The sequence below is a fragment of the Parus major genome, chromosome 2, assembly GCF_001522545.3.
Source record: "Parus major isolate Abel chromosome 2, Parus_major1.1, whole genome shotgun sequence".
Classification (NCBI taxonomy): Eukaryota; Metazoa; Chordata; class Aves; order Passeriformes; family Paridae; genus Parus; species Parus major.
In genome coordinates, this window is record NC_031769.1 from 142,917,566 (window position 1) to 142,936,938 (window position 19,373).

General features: G+C 38.2%; 1 protein-coding gene across 7 annotated transcripts; it reads right to left on the minus strand.

The window, feature by feature from the left end:
- Positions 1-1,077: 1,077 nt before the first annotated feature.
- On the minus strand, positions 1,078-13,740 carry TMEM71 (transmembrane protein 71). 7 transcript variants are annotated; one of them, XM_015618961.3, is made up of 10 exons: positions 13,508-13,738; positions 10,389-10,446; positions 9,118-9,327; positions 8,126-8,295; positions 7,454-7,630; positions 6,863-6,938; positions 6,318-6,367; positions 6,050-6,122; positions 4,821-4,843; positions 1,078-4,322 (listed from the first exon to the last, which is right to left on the minus strand). In XM_015618961.3, coding segments are annotated over exons 1-9 (828 nt in total). In that variant the 5' UTR covers positions 13,521-13,738; the 3' UTR covers positions 1,078-4,322; positions 4,821-4,842. The 7 variants fall into 7 exon arrangements, 5 of the variants coding, with proteins under 5 accessions (XP_015474447.1, XP_015474446.1, XP_033368347.1 ...); XM_015618960.3 differs by having other exon boundaries at positions 1,078-3,599; positions 13,508-13,737; XR_001519622.3 differs by having other exon boundaries at positions 1,078-3,599; positions 4,821-6,122.
- Positions 13,741-19,373: the final 5,633 nt, after the last annotated feature.

A 19,373-nucleotide genomic window follows, 5' to 3' on the forward strand; every position in this document is an offset into this window, starting at 1 on the left:
ATTTTAAACCCTGTATTTACATTGTATTACATTGAAATGCCTATGTTATTTGGTTAAGCTGAAGTCAAGGAGGGAGAGTATTCATCCCTTTTTCAGATATCCTATTGAAATGCCTATGTTATTTGGTTAAGCTAAAGTCAAGGAGGGAGAGTATTCATCCCTTTTTCAGTTATCCTAGATTATAGTTCTGAAGAAAGGAATATAAAATCTGCAGTTAATTAAATTACCAAATATTAAAGTGAGTGGGTTGACTTGGTAGGTTGCCAGGTGCCCACCAGCTTTTTTTTTTTTTCTCACTTCCCAGCCTCAAAAGAAGATGGGGAGAAAATATGATAAGAAGCTCATGGATTGAGCTAAGGGCAGGAATGTCAAACAACCATTACCATCATGGGCAAAACTGGTTCAATTTGGGGAAATTAATTTAACTTTTTTCCAATTAAACAGAGTAGGATAGAGAGACATAATGATAAATCTAATTCCACCCTCCTTTTATTTCTCCCTTCTCCCCAGCTCAGCTTCGCTCCCAACCCTTGTATCTCTATGTCCTGAGTTAAGCCACAGTTTGTTTTAATCAGTGTGTATGCAGGTCCTGTTCGACAAATCTAGTTAAGCTGCAGGACTACTTCTTCAAGCAAGTAACTTCTCACTTGCAATGGCCCAAAAGAAGAACTCTTTGTACACCGGTGACTGGAAAGCTCTCAGGGTGTCTGTTTTTCTCTTGTGAAGAACAGTTTTGTTCATGACTCAGGGCTAAATTATTCAGGAAGACAGTAAGCAGCACTTTGGAGTATGTGTTTGCAACACACTGGTCCTCACCTGCTGGTCTGGCACATGCAGGGCAAAGCTAGGTGCTGAAGTATGTTATTTGCTGTGTTCTTTATTTTCATATAGTTTTGTTGGGGTTTTTTGTTTAAATTATGTACTAAGAGCTTTCAGCAGCACAAGCCTGAAATGCTGGCATGAAGCAATGTATATGCCAGAGATAATGTAAAGAATCACATTACAAACAGTACAATGGAGATGAGAAGGAAGAAAAAGTCGCCTCTGGCATACTTTTCCTGAAGAAATTGAATTTACTGCTTTAATACATTACAACTTTATTTGTTACATGTGTAAAACAATGCAATATGTATTTCTATGTAACAACAAAAATGAGCTTCATAGCATTATTATTACAGTGCTAGCATTTACAGCAATTATAGTATTATTAATACAGAGGAACTTTGAACATTTCAACTTTGTCCATAAATACACTCATGTAAGGTGCTCCAACCCCAGAAAATTGATATCCATGTACAAAGCTGTTGAAGTGCTGCAGCTTAGAGTCTCAGCTGATTGATACCCTCTGTGAATTTAAACCTGTGTATTTTTATTTATTTCCTATTGATTTACTGTTTTTTTCAAATCTTATTTTTTATTTTATTTTTCTATGGTTCTAGGTGATGTAGTCACCGGTACAAAACAAGGCTTTATGTTTGCACTAAAGTACCAAAAAACCCTCCCTCAAAGAGCACATAATCTGCAGGGCAGGACATGAACTCACAAATAACAAGTATTCACTGAAATACATGTAATTTCTCATAATAATAATAATCTCCATTACTTAAAAACATTCTCAAATACAAGAAGAAATGAGAACAGGAACAACTTTACTGGTATGGAAATGCCAGAGGTAGGGGGGGAAAAAAAGCAGCATGAGAAACCACAAAAAAGTAAACAATATAAAAGTAGTAACTGTTTTGCTCAGTGTATATAAAACATGCAAAGAGTTTTATAAAATAATGCAGACAATTCATAAAAATATACATCAAAAAGCAGATTTTGTAGAACTGGACTACGTGGTCATAACCTGTATTCTGTACCGTGTTGTTTTTATTCCATATAACTTAAATTAAAGATATTAATCTTTCTATGCTTTGGCTTCTATGAGTAATGCTTTCAGGATAACTGCAAACCAGACTTGTTCACAGACCAGGAACATTTAAAATTAAATAATGGCACCAATATTACCATCTTCCACATGAACATTTCCCCTATAAAGCACTACATGACATAATCTCAGGAATAACTCTGAAATTCAGCTGAACACATCTGAAGTAAGAGAATATAAGACAAGGTGTAATGATAAAGATCATATATATTAAAAAAGCAATAAACTGTATGAAAAAATACACAAGGGTTTATAAATATATGTCACAGCACTTCTATTTGATTTTCTTTCTCTAAATAAGGTGCTATATGAAAGGGGAATAAACATTTAATTACTGGAGACAAAAACCCCATAAAATTCTAGTTGTTTTCTCTGTTTGTATAAGTGTCAGTTAATCACTAATCAATAAGTGGTTTTACTGTGAGAGAATTATATTCCACAGTTATCCTAGGCTTGATACTGTAGTTAATAGAAGTTGCAAATACTCATTACCTCTGAAAGTCTGGATTTACACATTTAGGTTGGAAATTTTTTTCAGTTTTACATCAGAAAAATCCTGGCTTCAATTTTTCATCCAACAGGAAGAAACATATGATTGTGCCTATTTTCAGAGAAAAACGATGAGGCATGTTTTTATGTCCATAGGAATATATGGAAGGGAACTGCCAAAGCCAATCAGTCTGGTAATTGACTAGAACTTTGTTAATTCAACATCAATGAATATCAGGGAAGGCAGATCTTAACATCCTGAGCATTTTATTTTTAGCCCTAGAACTCCTTAAACAATTGAGAAATTGTCTCAGGAGTTCCCTCTCTCCAGCTCAGAACAATTCCAATTTACAGATTATATTTATTAATAGACAGATTATAGCAATTTATTGTAGACCTTTTTTTTTTTTTTTCAATCTCAATCAGATTTTTCTTTGATAGTTTACAGTGAACTAATGAATTTAAAGTGAACTCTTCTAGTTTTCAGCATAATTGCTTTGTTAACTGCGGGTAATTGCGGTCTTGGACTTTTCTCTCAGAATGGGATTTAACTTTACAGATTATTATTTCAAGAGATTATTTAAATACTAAAGATCTTTATAATCCTTTAGTTTTAAAAGGGATTTTAGTAATGGACCTTTTATGATAGTAATAAAATAGATAACAAAATATTTACATTTTACCTAGTGATATTTGCTCTCAGTTGTCTTTGTGCTTTAAATATAAAGGAATTATTTAACACTTACAGTATTATTCAAGTGTATTAACTGTAAGTAAATATGAGGATGAGTATTATAAATACTGTTTTAGTTACATAATATATCAGTTAGCACATATACTAAGCCACTATCCAAATCCACTATATTGGATAGCATGATGACAAGAAATTAATATATAAAATATGGGATAGAATTGTTTTTATTTAAAGAAATATTTCACAGGAATTACAAAACATTTATTATCGAGACAAGATACTACAGGTACAACACTTCTTTGCATGATTTCTTTCAGGTAGTCATCAAGAACTAAGGCTTCACTCATATTTGATGAGAAGAAAAATAAACCTAAAATTAATTGTGTTTTAGAGGAAGAATACTATCAAAATCTGTTGGGTTTTTTTTCTCACAGGAACATGTAACCATGGCCATAAGGAGGTATCCAGGAGTTCTATGCTGAAGAGCTGATGAAAATAAATTTGAGGAGGAGGAAAAATGAAAACTATTATTGAACTCATTTGAAAATGCACAGAAGTAACAAGTCTGCTTTTAAATTTTTATGAAGTGCAAGAGATGAGCAAGTTTTGAACTGTGGAAGGTCCTGTCTTGCAGTAACCTGTGTCAATCTGTGTTTAGTTTAGTCCTGCCATGCAACAAGTGCCCAGTTCTCTACTCCATCCTGTTGTACCTGCTTTGGTTAACATTGATAGTGGCTTTCAAAACCAGTGAGCTTTCAAGCTCTGATGTTTCAGCCCTTACATAAACAGTTCTACTGACTTGAAGTGCAAGGTGTGGCACCCCTGCTTGGCATGCTGTGAGTAGGACATTTTCTCACCATAGGCAGAGTGATCAAATGACTGCACTCCTTTCTAAAATGCTTTGTTCTCAGGATTAACACCCTCCTTTAAGAGTGGAAAGAAAGGTTTTCCAGGTTGTGTCTGAAGCTGTGCAGATGCCTTTAGATCTCAGAAGTTGAACTGCACTCAATCAGGAAACTGCTAAAGAAGCTGTTCTATCCACGCTATAAGGAACACAAACTGGGCACAGCTCCACTTGGTTCCTCCTTTTCATTTTTAACTGTACAAGGTGGAGACATAAAGCAAATAACAAAGCCAGGACTGGGATGATGAACTCCAATTACAAATAAATCAGTGTTCTTGTTTTAAGAGTTTGAGCTTCAGTGAGGCCTAGAAATGATTGATAAACAGAAATTGGAGTGTGAGGATGAGGCTTGAATGAAAAAGAATAGGGAATAGAAGCATATCTAAGTGTTTTTCTGATATTCTGAACCAATTCATGTTGATGCTGCTTCACTGCTTCAGTGGAATGCGACCAACTCAGAGCAGCACAGCACCTGGTCCTGCTGTTCAGTTCACACTTGGGAAAAGGAAGACTTGTTTTGCTTGTTACTGGAAAATATGTTTTCTCTGGGCTGAAGCACAGCAATTGTTAACAGCTTACACTATTTAGACACTGCTGCCAGACAAGAGAAAGAAAATATATAATGCAAATGCAGTAAAAAATGAGTTATAGACATCAAATTGGAGTAATTTACAGTGAAAACTGGCAAGGGTCCTGCAGTTAAACCTTCTTTTAATGGAAAGTCCATGGAACCTTTCTAGGATATTTGAACCCTATAGAACCCTGTTCTATAATAGGACTCATCCCCAAAAGTATGTACTCACCAATTGTTCTTTATTATTGTTTTCTGTGGGGAAAAAAAAAAAAGAATACATTTTTGTATGTCTTGATTTAAATCACAATTTCTTATAATCATTTCATGTTATCTGTAGGTCCTGTTTGACAAATTCAGCTAAGCTGCAGGACTACTTGTTTGAGCAGGTAACTTCTCAATTGTGATGGGCATAAAAGAGGCATTCTCTGTATACCTGCTGCTGAAAAGCTCTCAGAATATGTTTTTCTCTTGGGAAGAACAGCTTCCTTATGACTCAGGGCTAAGCTATTCAGGAGGAGGGAAAGCAGCACTTTGGGGCATGTGCTTGCAACACACTGGTCCTGACCTGGTGGCTTTGGTAAAACCAAAGTATTAGGGACTAGAGACATGGCAACAAACTGATGCATCATCCCTCAAAAGGTGGGACTGTCATTGCACTAGGGCTATCCAAGTTGTGCCTTGCTGTTTCTGACTTCCAATGTACCCAGTTCAAAGGCTGATCTGACAGATTGTCTTGGGGCCTTTGGCATACACTGATCTCCTGGACCCTGATAGCTTTAGAAACAAAAAAAAATTCTCTTGAGCTTCACTTTCACCCATAACAATTCTGATAAGCCCAAACTTTTCAGTCTTAGAAGCATTTTGTATTTTAGACATTTACAATCCTGTGGTGCAAAAAAGGTGAAGGAATGGTAATTCATAAATCCATACTTGCTTTCAGCATGAAGTTCTATGTGTGAGCTAATGCCACATTGGGTTAGAGAGGCCAAATGATATCAATTCTGCAGTCCCTGGAAGGTGATGATGTGGTGAGCATCATAATTAGGTGGTTTTATTTTTTCCAATTAAAAAGAAAAGGCTAGGTCTGGTGTCCTGGGAGTGGACTTCAGAGAAGGGCTTGAAAGTGACCTCTGGAATCATAAATTACACTGCTTGGTCTGTGTCTGCATCATATTCTGGTATATTAGGTTTACCTCCCTTTTCTGATACATTTATTGCACATTTATGCAAAGGCAGGTTTAAGAACGAACAGAAAGTTTCTGCGAATACAAATCAGTAACTGGAAATATGGAATTCAGTACTTCAATACTGGAAATATTGAAGTCAAGTACTCTAGCAGCAACTTCAGATCCTACCTTCTGTCTTCTGACATGAAAACAACAGCAGGAATCTCCTTTCTCTTCTTAATATAAAATTTCTAAATTCCTCTCTTCATCACTTGACACTGGAACCACTTACCAAAACTTAGTTGTTTTGAAAAATGTATTGAGACTGAAGAAAGTTGACACAGGAGCATCTTGGGACAAAAGAACTGTGAAATTAAAATGCAAAATGCTGTAATGGATTGAAGGTTGCATTTGTCCCCATTTGACCATATACTGCTCTTATTAGGATCAATAAGACCCATGGATATACATCCAAAGATAAAATTTGGTCCTCAGATGTGTCTTAGTAAAAAAAAAACAAAACAAAACATATGTTGGCAATAAAGAAATTCTATACTTACAAACTAAAATGATCAGCAACAAAGTGACAGACAGTCCTCCCAGAAAATATCTGAGAACAGAACAATACCCAGAAAGGTTAAAAAAAGCCAAAGAATGCATATTGGGTTAAAAGAGGTGAAGCCTGGGTGGGAGGAGGAGGAGGGGTTCTTGCAGATGAACCCTCTGAACTCTGGTAGGTGAACTGTAATTTGAAACCAGATTACATAAACTATTGAAGATAATCTCCTGGAAAGAAAGACCTCAACATTCAGACTGTGAGAAAAACCCACTTAGAAAGATATGTATCCATTCTGATTCTTCTCAGCCTGCCAAAACCCCTGTCAAAGCAGACTTGGCAAAGTAGCTTCCATATCTGCATGCATATTTCTTATTTTTGTGCATATCTATGTAGCTTAGATATTTTCCTGCATCAACTATCATGTGAAAATATATTTTCACAATAAGATACATATAATTTTGAAAATATGACCCTTAATTGAAGTTTTATTCACCAGTTGAAATGAAGCAAGCACTCATGTCAGAAAATAAAAGAAATAAAAATTACCTTGTACATACTGAAATCATTAAGCACATGATCAGTGCAACCATCTGAGAAATGACATTTTGCACTGTCCTGGATTCTAAAATAAAAATCAGGAAAATAATGGGTTTTAATGAAAGTAAATATATGACAGGAGGCGTTTGCAAAGGCTACCTTCAGCCTGTGAGACCAGTCTCTTCGGTTGCTTTGAAAGAGAACTCGCCTGGAGTGATTCAAAGCAGAAACCTAATTTTCATTCTCTGGGTGTCTCTCAGGAGTCTTTTTTCCCCACAACTACAGAAACACTGTGCCCTCCATGCTCTCAGAAAACAAGCCTTTCTGCATAATTGCCTGTTTCAGTTTTTGCTCCCATGCCCTTTCCTCCATTTTCCTCTTCACTCCTCTTTTTTTTTCTGAAAAATGGATGAGGGAAAGATGTGAGGAGGGGGTAGTAATCAACTAAATACCAATTTTGTGATTTTATTTTTTAATCTTTCATTTAAAATACATGTATTAGTAAATGAATTCTATTCTACAAGGGACCAGATCCATATTTTTAATGTATTTTCACTTCACTCTGAAAATGAGGTGTGCCAGAATAAGAACATAACATACCTGCATTGCTCCAGGTCTCTTCATTTGCATTTATCATAAAAGAGCAGGGTTTTGAAGCACAAAATGGTTCCTCAAAATGAAGAAACTCGTCATCTTTGGTGAGAAATGATCCATTAGGTGCTGGAATTTGCCTTTGTGACACATGGTTATTACATTCAGAAGAAAAGTCTGAATCACCTACAAGAAATGCATGTATAACTGAGATTGCACAAAAGAAGAGCTCTGAGACTTTGTATTAATGAATTTAGGAATTAATTACTGAACCACAGGAGAGTTTCCAAATTGTTAGAGGTAGGGAATTGGCGGGTTCAAATGCAGGAGAGAATATGCAGAGTAAAGACAAAACTGCACAGAGCATAACAGATGAAGTTATTGAAGGAGCCAGGTGAAAGCAGACAGTGCCAGGTATTAATCACACCAGAATAAATATTCCTGGTGATGACTTTGCATTCGAATTCAGTCAAAAAATGACTTTTTGGTACAGAGCTCTTTGTGGATTCATACTCAGTTTTAATGCCAGGAGCTCTATTTAGAATTCTGTAGTTCATTCTGTCCTTTACCTGCACACCTTGGCTAACACCTGCAAAATTTCCAGAAAGAGATACTCAAATATGCACTAAACATAGACTGCAATGTTGTATCTTGATTACCAGGTACCTGATCAGGGCTTACCACTATCACTGTGACTGGCTTCTAGTTTACTACATCCATCAGGCCAAGGATCCTTTACAAGGGAGAAATCCATCCTGCTGGGAATGGTGGAGCTGAGCCATGAGCTGGAGGCACTGAGATTGAACAAGCTGTCAAGAGAGCGACGGATTTTCTTCCTTCGCCTGAATACACTAGAAAGAAAAGATGTGTTGCCAAGGAATAGAGCTAATTATTCTTGCTGAGCAGGGACAGAGCTCTAAAGCTTGCAGGAATGACATGAAAGAACCAGGTTCTGGGTGCTGCTTCCAGCCCAGTTTTTAACTCTGGGCATGTCACCAGGAATGGCTGCTGCACACCACAATATGTCAGGGAGTTAATATGCTGTATTAACAGCAGGGCTGATCATGCTGTTGTGATTCTGGATACTGTGGTAACAAATGATATCACAGCTACTGGTCTCTGACAGTGCTGTGAGTGTCTCATGCTACCTGTGATTGTCATCCTACCATATCCTATTTGAGGTAGTCTGAATCCATTGAACTCCAAGTTTTTTGAACTACATTTTATATGCCTTCCTAAACTGTCCTTCTGAATCAATTGATGATTTTCTTTGAGTGAGAATTCCAGGACCAGATCTTTTTTATTTATATATATATGTGTGTGTGTGTTTTAGACAAAGATATTTATATTTATACTTTTTTCTTAGTCCTTATCAGAGTAACACCCACCCCACTGGCAAAATGAGCTGTAGCTCTCTCCTTTTCCTTTATTGGACACAACTTCAATTATAGCAACAACTGTGCACTAAGGAGTTTTTGGGTAGTAAGATGTGACTGAAAATCAAGTTATTTCATTCACTGCACTTTCTAAAGCAATTGAGATGTTCCCATTCAGAAGTAATGCTGGTCTTATGCCAAGCAATATGTAGACAGACACAAAGACACCTCCAGATAAGGCCAGAGATGTGGAGGCAATCACCAACATGGATTAAAATGTACATATAGTTCACTTACCGAACTAAATTCTCTTTATATGTAACACTTGTGTGGGATGGTGTCAGTGTTATGTTGCCCTCTTCATCAGACAGAAAACTGTCTTCTGTCAAAACATAATAACCATTAGAAAGCAGTCGAGGGCTGCGGCGGCATGTAGGAAGGGAGCCTGTCAGAGAACTTGTGGAGCACTCATAGGCAGGATTGTCATCCAAAAAGGCACAAGTACAGCTGAAAAGTAGAAATGAAAGCCTCTAATTTAGAGGTCTGGACAGAGCAAATCCACAATTTAATAGTAATGAATTTCCATTCCCAGCTGATGGGGACTGGTAATGACATAGATTTAAATACATGGATGTGATGATATTACTCTTTACCGGGGGCTTCAGCCAGCTGACATGTGCATCACATGTTCCAGAGCTTCAGATTACAGGAGGGATACATGCCAGGGGAGCATTTCCTGAAGCATGGAGCCAGCTTGAGCTCAGAAGTGCTGGGTGTGTTTCCGTGGCAGTGTTCTTGGCCAAGGAGTCCTGCCAGACCTACCCCGACCTGGAGCCATCAGAGGCATTCCAGTATTTGGCTTTTCTGAATTCCTCTACATGGCACAAACTGGGTGCCCCTGAGCCAGGCAGGATTTACTTGCTTTTTTATAATCTGGCCATACTTAGTGAAGATTTAAGGATACACGACTTTTAACTCTCAGAAATCCTAGAATGCCATGCATCTGGAACAAAATGGGATAAAGCCCAGATATTGTGATAGCTCCATCCAGGACTGAAACACAATTGACTTTGGGATGAAATACAGCACAGAAAACTATACTCTCTGGTGTTTAAAATAGAAGTGAGTAGTGACAGAGGTGAAAGGATCTAAAAGTTGTAGACATTGTACTTAGTTTGACTAAAATTTAATTTATAGTTATACCTTTCCATTTAACACCTATGAGTTCCAAATTGCCATGCAGTGACATCGTGGAAAGAAAGGAAGACACTGGATTGATTTAGTGTCTGACCTGTGTTTCAGTAAGAGATTTAACTATCCCATATGGCATGTCACACAGAGATACCATAATTTCAGTGTAGGGAAAAGCAGATGGAAGAGAGATACTCCAAAACCTTGTAATTTCAAAGCCAGTGTTTCCAACCTCAACAGCAGTACTTCTGAACTTCCATTTAGGGCAGTAATTAAATTATTATCGGCACTACAGTTCTCAGTGGCCCAAAGGGGATTTTTACAAAATCTACACCAGAACAAAAATAAAATTAAGCAAGTGTAACTTTCCTTAATACCTTGGAAAAATATGTCTTGAGAGGTTGTGTCTAGGCTCTCCATCATATGGTGTTGAGCCTGCAGAAGCAAAGGTGAAATAAGAAGTCATTATCATATTCACTGACAGCTTGTGCATACCAGAAAGATAATAAAGAAAGCTAAAAATTGAAAGAAAATTAAAGGATTCATTAAAACATATGAAAGGATATGAAGGATATGAAAGGATAAAACATATGAAAGAATCAGGGAAAGACTTAGTGTTTATAGAAAACTCATTTCAACCAGGACAACACAGAATCAGAGCCAACAGAAATCAGATACTTTTACTCTGCCCAGTTAAGAGAGTTGAGCGAAACAATTATGGACACAAATGCAATAACTGCAGTAATTTTAAGGTGTTTTGCAAGAAATCTGCTTCATGCCAAAGCTAGAACCTGAACTAGCACTAGATACTGAGTAGAATGGAAAGGCCACCATTACCACTATATTTTATTTTCCTGATGAAAAGTGCAGACATAGCACAACCAGCACAGGGATTGCTACAGTGACAAATATTTGACAGTAATATTGTGGCAGGAGAATAAGGAAATAGGATTTGTCTGGATTACCATGGCTCAAGTGTGCAAAGGGCTGCTAGATGTTCCACACCTGACAGAATCAATCTTACAAAACGTGAGCAAGGGCTATCCATAGGGAGAATTTATGTCTATTATTACATGAAAAGATGAAAGATATGATCTTTCCCTATATTACCTTGTCTCTCCTGAATCTTTAGAGCTTCAGACTTACAACACTGTTAGTAAGTGCCCATCCTTCCCCTCCAAGAGGAGATAGGGCTCAGAGAATTTTATATTTTTATGTTCAGTTATGAGCTGAGGCAAATAGAAGACATGAAGGTCAGGGTTTCCACTTTGGTAATCTTGTTTAACCTCCTTGGAAAATCAGTTGTCAGCCACTTCACAGGGTGTGAAGTCTGACTCACCCTTGGGACCAGGCAAGGTGAAAGAAGTAAAATATTCAGGGTATTTTTTACAAATCCGTCCTATTACCCTGGTCCTATGCATACTGTTTCTCCTACCCTTTGTAAAAAAAAAAATCACTTTACCATGAACAAATTATGCTCTAATGGCCACAAAAATAACTCGAGGAGGAGAAAATGGGAAGAACTTGGGGGAAGGTACAGAGAGATCAAGAAGCATCAGTCAGAATGCCACGGAGCAAATTCTACAAAGAGTGGGACCAGTGGTGTATTTCATAGTTTGACATGTATTAGAGCTATTTTTAACATACAACTACCTCCTGAAATAATTTCTCTTATTTTAGGCAAAATCACGATTCTTAAATGTGTAAAAAAAATCTTACATTTGAAAGCAAGAAATGCATTCAAACTCTAGAAGGAAATACAGGGATGACTCAACAAGCAGTGTGTAGATTTGGATAAAAACTAAAACAAAGAAAATCCTAAGTATTATCAGTCAAAAAAGATCCTCTCCACAAGTTATTATTTTTATTAAAATTGACAAATGTATCCAAATTTATTTGCTCCTAGAGTTGAAGCAACATATGATGTTCCATACGTGTTGAAAAGTACTGCTTCACACACCCTAGGGTAACAGGGAATATAGATTATCTGTAAAAGAGTTAAAAAAGAAACAGAAACATGTTTTATTTTGTCTTGTTTGAAAATTAGGATGGGTAAGATATTATCAGCAATATAGATCAAATTATTAGTCATAGTGGAATCTCAGGCAAAAGTAACTGATTCTAGGGCAAAAGGTTTGAAAAGGATATATAGAAGTATATGTCAGGATCAATTATACCCATCATAACTCTTTAATAATCTGAGTGAAACATTCCAGCAACTGAAACCCACAGCACAGCTGTATTGCACGCAATTCTTTCAGTTATAATAAAAAGTAGCAATGTCTAAAAAAAGAATAACTTTTAGGAGTGGCAGCTTTCCCATGGGGTAGTGGTTTCACTGTAAGGTGTTGACACATACTGATCACAGAGGAAGGACAAACCACAGTCTTTCTGTTCCTCATTTGAACTCTCTCATAACTTTACAAGGTATGTCTTTGCAGCATGTTTATTTGCCACCCTCCAGAGAAATAAAATTTCAGATAAAATAGAGTATATTCATCTATTTATAAAAGAAAGTGAGCAATATACACATGCAGATATACTACTGGTGAGGCAAGGCATTGCCCTCTTTTCAAGAACAATTAATAAGCAGTTGTAACTTGCTTTTAAACTACTTTAAGTAACGATAATATCAAGCTTCTGTGAACAGTAATAGAAGAGGCAGCCCATCAGATTTTTTTGTTTGCCTTGATCGTGAAAATTTTTCACTCATGAATAATGAAGAGAGTTCTTGAAAATAATTCAATCAGTGATGGAGAAAACATGGAAACATCATGTTGCAGACAATGCTGCACAGTGTTCTGCTTTCATTTAATATTCAGTCCAATTTCTGCACTATTAATAGCGTGAGAAGCTGTGGTAATGACATAACAAAACAAAGCTTCTCAACCATCACTGTACAATGCAGCAGTGGTATCTGTGATCCATGAAATGAGCCATCAACACAGCACGTCTAAACCATGGCATGAGAAAAAGCCAAGAGCTCTATGAAATCTCGCTAAACACAAATCTGAGGTGAATGAGGCAACATTTTATGTCAAGAATCCAAATAAGAATTTAAGGCAGCAACCTCCTTTGGATTTCAAAACACACAGAAGTTCATGTTGTAATATAAACAAAAAGTCCAAACCAGTCAGTTTTACCTACCTTGCCCTCCAAAAATCAAATCAGTGTTTAAGCCAATGGTGCCTTCAGTATACAATCTAAATATTTACATTAGTACCTAGCAAAATATAGCACTAACTATTCAAATAGCTGAAACTCAAGCCAACGAGTTTTATTCTATTGTATCTACCAAACACAAGTCTCTACAAAGGGAGTTTTATTTGTTCACACATATCAGTTGTTTTTGAAGTTGTTTTCTCCCTGTAGGTAATGGTAGCAACATTCACAAAAACGCAAAACTTCCTGAAGAACAGCACAGAAATGAATCCAAAGCTTAGCTACTCCTCAGCTAACTATATTAAGAGATAAACAAGGCTAAAATCCTTCAAACCTGGAAAATCCATTTCCAAATTAACACATGCGTGCCAAGCTTTTCCTCATCCCGGGAGCCCGTGGGACTGGTGGAGGCTGTTCTGGGGCAGCTTCCCGGGAGAACCCAGCCCAGGCTCCTCGCAAAGGCTGCTCTATCAAGTCCCCTGTTTCCTTTTGAAAACAGCCCGTGCAATCAGCGGCACACAGCCCCAGTGAGGTCACGCTTCCTGTAAAGTAGCCTCACATCAGAAGCATTTGTTGTGAAGAGCAAAGCGAAGATAAAGATTAGCCCAGAACGCTCCTGCCGGCTGTTGCGAAAGAGAAGCAGCACTGGAAATAACGTCTCACTCCAATGATCACACAGAGAACAAAGACACAACCTTTTCTCATCAGTGACACGGTTTTGTTCCAAATTTGCTTTTCTACCTCGCACAGAAAACTTTCAAGTTGTGTATACAAATAATTCCATTTGTTGAAATACTTGTGAGCCTGACAGGCTTTGATGTAAGAAAATTATCCAGTTACCAAAAAATAATAACAATACGTTTTGCAAAAGCACTGTTGTACAGAAGATACATTTGGTGAGAGTTCAGAGCTACATCTCACAGCTGAAAACATTATTGCAAATATATGCCATCAATGTTAATATAAATTCCATTGAATGGAGAAAGGAATAAAGCCATTTGTAAACATATTCATTGTTGCATGCTAAATGTGTCATACTGTGTAAGGCATCATTCATCACACCTTAAAGTATAAAAATTAAATCCAAATCCACATAAGAGAAATAGAGCCTGAATAAGATATCCTGCAATCAAAAGGATTTGGCTGCAGAACTATTACATACAAAAGTAATATAAATCAGCTGCTTGACACTGAAATGTACAGCCTTAGGGGGTAAAACTTCATCTCCAAATAGATAAAATGATCTAGTAGTTTTCTCTCCTGATGCCTGTATGTATCACTGACAAAAAATGAAAGCATAAATCTAGTAAAATACGATTTATTTGATGATAGTTTGTGGGGTTTTTTTCCCCCTGGAGAAGGAAAAATACTTCCACTGATAAAAAGAATATAAAAACCTCACCTCCCAGAAAAGGAAACAAAAATAGGAATTAGGCATTTAGGATGTTGCAAAAGACCTCCTGTTTGTGAGTTAAACTGAGATGAACATTTTATGATCTTTTTTCTCAAACATGAAAATAGGGACACGGTCCATCTTCACATCAGTTCTTTTAATTTGGTGGAATTATGTCAATGGGGAAATGTAGTCCAGCACTATTTCCATGGATGCATGGGCTTCATCACAGCAGCATTTCCCTGGCCACCCTGCCTCTCTACAGGCAATGAATATAAATTCCCAATGATCTTTAAAACTAGGTCACCTACAGAAGAATTTCTGTACACACACAAATTTACTCCTTGGCTATATTTTTGGTTTCTTTTCTTATTCTTCTCAACAGGAAGCAGTGAATTCCAAACTTGAGCTGCTTTTCTGAAGGACATGGATATTTCATGTTTGTCTATATAGTTAAAATATATTGTGTCTATATCATATTCAGTCTTGGAGATGTTTTCTTTTTTAATCACTGTTATTTGTATCTGCAACTCACTGTTCCACAAGCCTTTGATGCATAAACTTCATTTATGCATTGGTGACTATTTTATAGGTGAATGCTAGACTATATACACATACATAATGGTTTATATACAGCTTTTTTTTTTTTCTTCACCCTGTCGCACCCCAAATTTCCCACTCCACCACAAGCCCTATCTCAACAATAAAAACTTCAAAGCAGGTTTCAAATTTTACAAAATGAGTACACCAACAAGCTTACTTGCAGTAGTTTTGTGCCTGTGGAACGCATTACCATTCAACCCACAAAAGGAAGGAAATTAGAAATTACAATACTAAATACAAAATTTTAATTTATAATTATATACTAAATATTCAATACTAAACATTTTTGTACAGTTCTCCCAGGCTCACTCTGCTTTTGATACAACAGATTGTGCAGGGTCTGTCAGTCCAAGAGAGGTGGGGCTGGGGTCCCAGCAGCCCTGAGCCTGAGCAGGTACCCCTGGGAGGGACACACAGAGTGCATTTATAACCACACCTATACAGACACACACAGCTGGCAACCCAGGTGACAGGAAAAGAGAGTGTTCACGCTGCACCAGCAGCTTCATCCTTCTCACCCCTGTGGCTGAACAGTGCAGAGGTCCACGCACATCTGTACACATCCCTCCAGCAGCTGGGCTCAGGAACTCTATCTGCCCAACAGCTGCCCCCAATCCCAGTCTCACCAGTTGCATTCACCCAGACATTGGAGCCCTCGGGGCCACAGCCCCACAGCCCAGCTGGTGGTGCAGAGCATCTCACACAGCTACAGCTGGCTGGGGTTCCCAGGTCCTCAGCAGCCCACTGAGAGACACCCCAGCCCACATGTGTCCCAGGCAGCTGCTTCTCCCGGCCCCAAGGTGCTGTTGGCTCATCTGGGTTTCATGCCTGGCCACAAGGGCTGAGACTTCTCTGGAACAGCCCTGGGAAAGACCCAGCAGACAAGGCTTCCCTTCCTCTGAAATCCCTAATTCAGGCTCCCACCTGCCTTTGTGCCCCCAGGCTCCTCTGGCTGATCAGAAAGGCTTTTGATGGGCTGATAGCTCCTGGAATGGGAACAACTGGGTGCAGGGAATTCTTTGGGCTCCCCCCGACACTGTTGTCTCTCTGAACTTCTCTGTGAGTGTGCAGATGAGCTTTTAGCACATATTACACTGTAACTTTGCTATCTCAACGGCCCACTGCAACTCAATGCAGAGTTATGCTAAACACAATTTTCAGGAAGGGTATTTTCCTGGTAGAATGAATTGAGTGGCCATCATGGAGACAGTGGAGTGCTTATTGATTGAATGTAATTGAGAGTAATGTGATGCTTCTGTAACTCTCTTTGAACCTCCTGGAAACCTGACAACCTTTAACTGTCCACCAGATTCAGCAACCATCAAATCAGGCCATTTTTCCTGTATCACAGGTCTGTGTCAATATTGTTTATATATTACTCAAAAGTAAAAAAAAAATATTCTGAGAGGTCTGAAAATTAATTGAAATTTTTTAAAAAATACAGCAGGGGAAGGGCTGGCCATGAGAATCTCTGAGCAGCCTCACTGGGTCAAAAGTAAGGTCTATCAAACTCTCCTTGCCTGCAGTCTTGCTGCAGGGCAAACTAAGACCCATTTTAATTTAGCTTGGTGAATGATAACATTTTAAGCTAAGTGCATGCCTTTATGAAGCAAAAACACTTAGCAATATTTGATGGACTGCTAATTGAAAAAAACAACAACAAAAAAATCTCAAACTGAGGCCTTTTATTTCAATTTTAAGAAAAGGCTGAATCCTGCATTAAGTTAGCATTTCAGTGCAGGTTACAGAATTGTCACATCATATATGATTTTAATAACCTGATCAGGTCAACTGTATGAACAAAGATTAATTAGCCTGAACAAAGATTAATTTGCTTTAAAGTGGAACAAATCCATTTTTAATGCTATCAGATGGAAATCCCATCACACTCTATCAGAGACTTTGAGATCCAGGATTGATTTTTGACCCCCAGATTCATTATTTTAGTTTAATTGTTTCTTCAAAACAGGCAAAAAAGGGCATTTCTTGTTTGCATGTTGGAATACAGTGAGTAGACCTGTAAAATTTGGAATTAGCTCTGAGCTTGCTAATACACTCATACTGCTTAAATCTTAAGAGGTTACCTGCAATAATGCCATGTCAGCTACCTCTGTATTGTACCATAGACATAGTCCAGATAGACAAAAAATGTTTAAAAAGGATCTAAATCAAGTAAGCCACTGATGGACAATGATATTTCTTTGTATGAAGCCATGACCAGTCTGCATTTTATCTCTGTCCTTCTTGATTATATGGTTCCACAGAGAAATTTCCTTGGTATCTTAACCTGATGTAGACATGGGAAAATGCCACATCATGATAGAAGAGCAGTGTAAAAATAGACATGGGAAAAACACAAGAAGTGCTTCCATTAGAACCTGTAACTCTCCCACCCTGCATCTGAAAATACTGCTTTAAAACCCATTTTATCAGAGAAAGAAAACAAAAGGAAGATGTTCAAATCCATCAGCCAAAGCAGAATTTAGTCAAGGTTGCTAATAGAACTCAGGTGAGTCCTCATTAGAGGTCTTCATAAATTTCCTCACAAGAAGATCTGACCATTACTGAAGAAGGAGAAAGGAACACTAAAAAAAGCAACAAACACACAGACTTATACTAAAAGCTGTTTGACTCAATTTTATAAAGGATTACAAAAGTTCATGAATCAGCACACTGCAGTGTCTGCTGTGACTACAAGCAGCCAGGACAGAGTCAGCTGTTGGCCAGTTGTGCTCCAGCAGCATCTTATTTGCAGAGAATAGAAATATTAATGCACAGATCACTGGTCTGAGCAGAGAATGTGTGGGAACAGGTTTGAGGTGATGTGTGCATGGTGTACACCCATGGTTCCTAAGCTCACAGGTCATCACACTTCTAGCACAAATCTACATGACATATTTTAGGACACACAGAGAGGGAAAGGACAGGGACTAAAGGAGGTAGCTGTGTGGGGACACTGCTGACTCTCAGCTCTAAAGGGTATAAGAAGCCATGCTAAAATCCATCACTATGTGACCAACCCAGGAATAACCCATAAGACATGGAGAAGACTCAGTTGCCCATATTTCTGTCTCCCATGTCACCGTAGTTAGTGCTGGACAGACCACTTGCATAGCAGCACCTGGGTGGTTAAAAGCTGAACAAGCCATGTAGATACACATGGCTTTAGGGACCTTCTCAGTGCTTTAACTAGACACATAAAATTTCATCTTTGGTCGGGGGTTTTCTTGTGACATTTTGAGTCCCAAAGTAAAAATTAGTATTCCTCTGGAGTGGCCATGCACTGCTGCCCACTGTACTTGGGAACCTGTGTGACAGCCTGATGTGATCTACATGGAACAGAGGGTCTTGTACCAATATACAGTGAAGGCTTTTGGCCAACATATGATTGTAAAGGATCACAGCATGCTTTATATATACTGAAAACCTGTAGCTGAGAGGTGTTGGTACAATTGCTTCCTGAAACAATAGTGGCAAAACAGTGATCATTCTGATCTCATGGTCATTTCTATAATAAATCCTACTGAGTGAGGCATAAATGAAGACCAGTAACAACTAAAGAGATAATATTCTTTAAAATGCCTGTCTTTACGAGCAACCTTATCAGTTGTCTCTCTGTAGTCTGACATTGACTGAGTCCCCTTCTTCCTGTATACCAGTATTTAAGCAAAGTCTAATTTTGTGAGGCATATACTGAGAGTCCACAGGCCTTTCTGCAATAGTTTGCAATTTTTCCAGCCTTGCCCATACCCAGCTCATATTTCCAGCTAGATCCAAAGTGATGTCCTAGACTACTTCAATGGCTGGGGAAAGGCAGCAGCACAGGCAGCCTCAGTATCCAGTGGAAGACCGTGACACACTAGAGGCAGAGTGGCTTTACAGCCTGGATGCTATCCAGCATTGCATAAAGATCAAAGCTTTGAAGGTGGCCTACAAGGCAATTAAGGACAGAGAGCAGAACTCTGATAGCCTTCCAGGAATCTGCCCATGTGACACCAGCACAGACCCAATGGCCAAGTACCAGAAAACAAGTGACTCCTACCCTGAACCAGTGCTCCTGTGAACAAATGCATTACAGGCATTTTACAGGCAGGGTTGGGCACAAAGGGCTAATCTCACAGTCAGCAACCATCCTTAGCCCCTGAGGACACCAATTTACACAGGACCACAAAGGAGACAGGAAAATATCACGCTAGTTTTAAAA

Excerpts from the sequence above, each read along its gene's own strand:
- TMEM71 (XM_015618958.3), bottom strand. Across the intron at positions 6,939-7,453 it reads AGAGACCTGGAGCAATGCAG|AATCCAGGACAGTGCAAAAT; the intron begins GTATGTTATGTT and ends TTTTTATTTTAG. Across the intron at positions 6,123-6,317 it reads GTTGCTGATCATTTTAGTTT|TTCTTTTGTCCCAAGATGCT; the intron begins GTAAGTATAGAA and ends TTAATTTCACAG.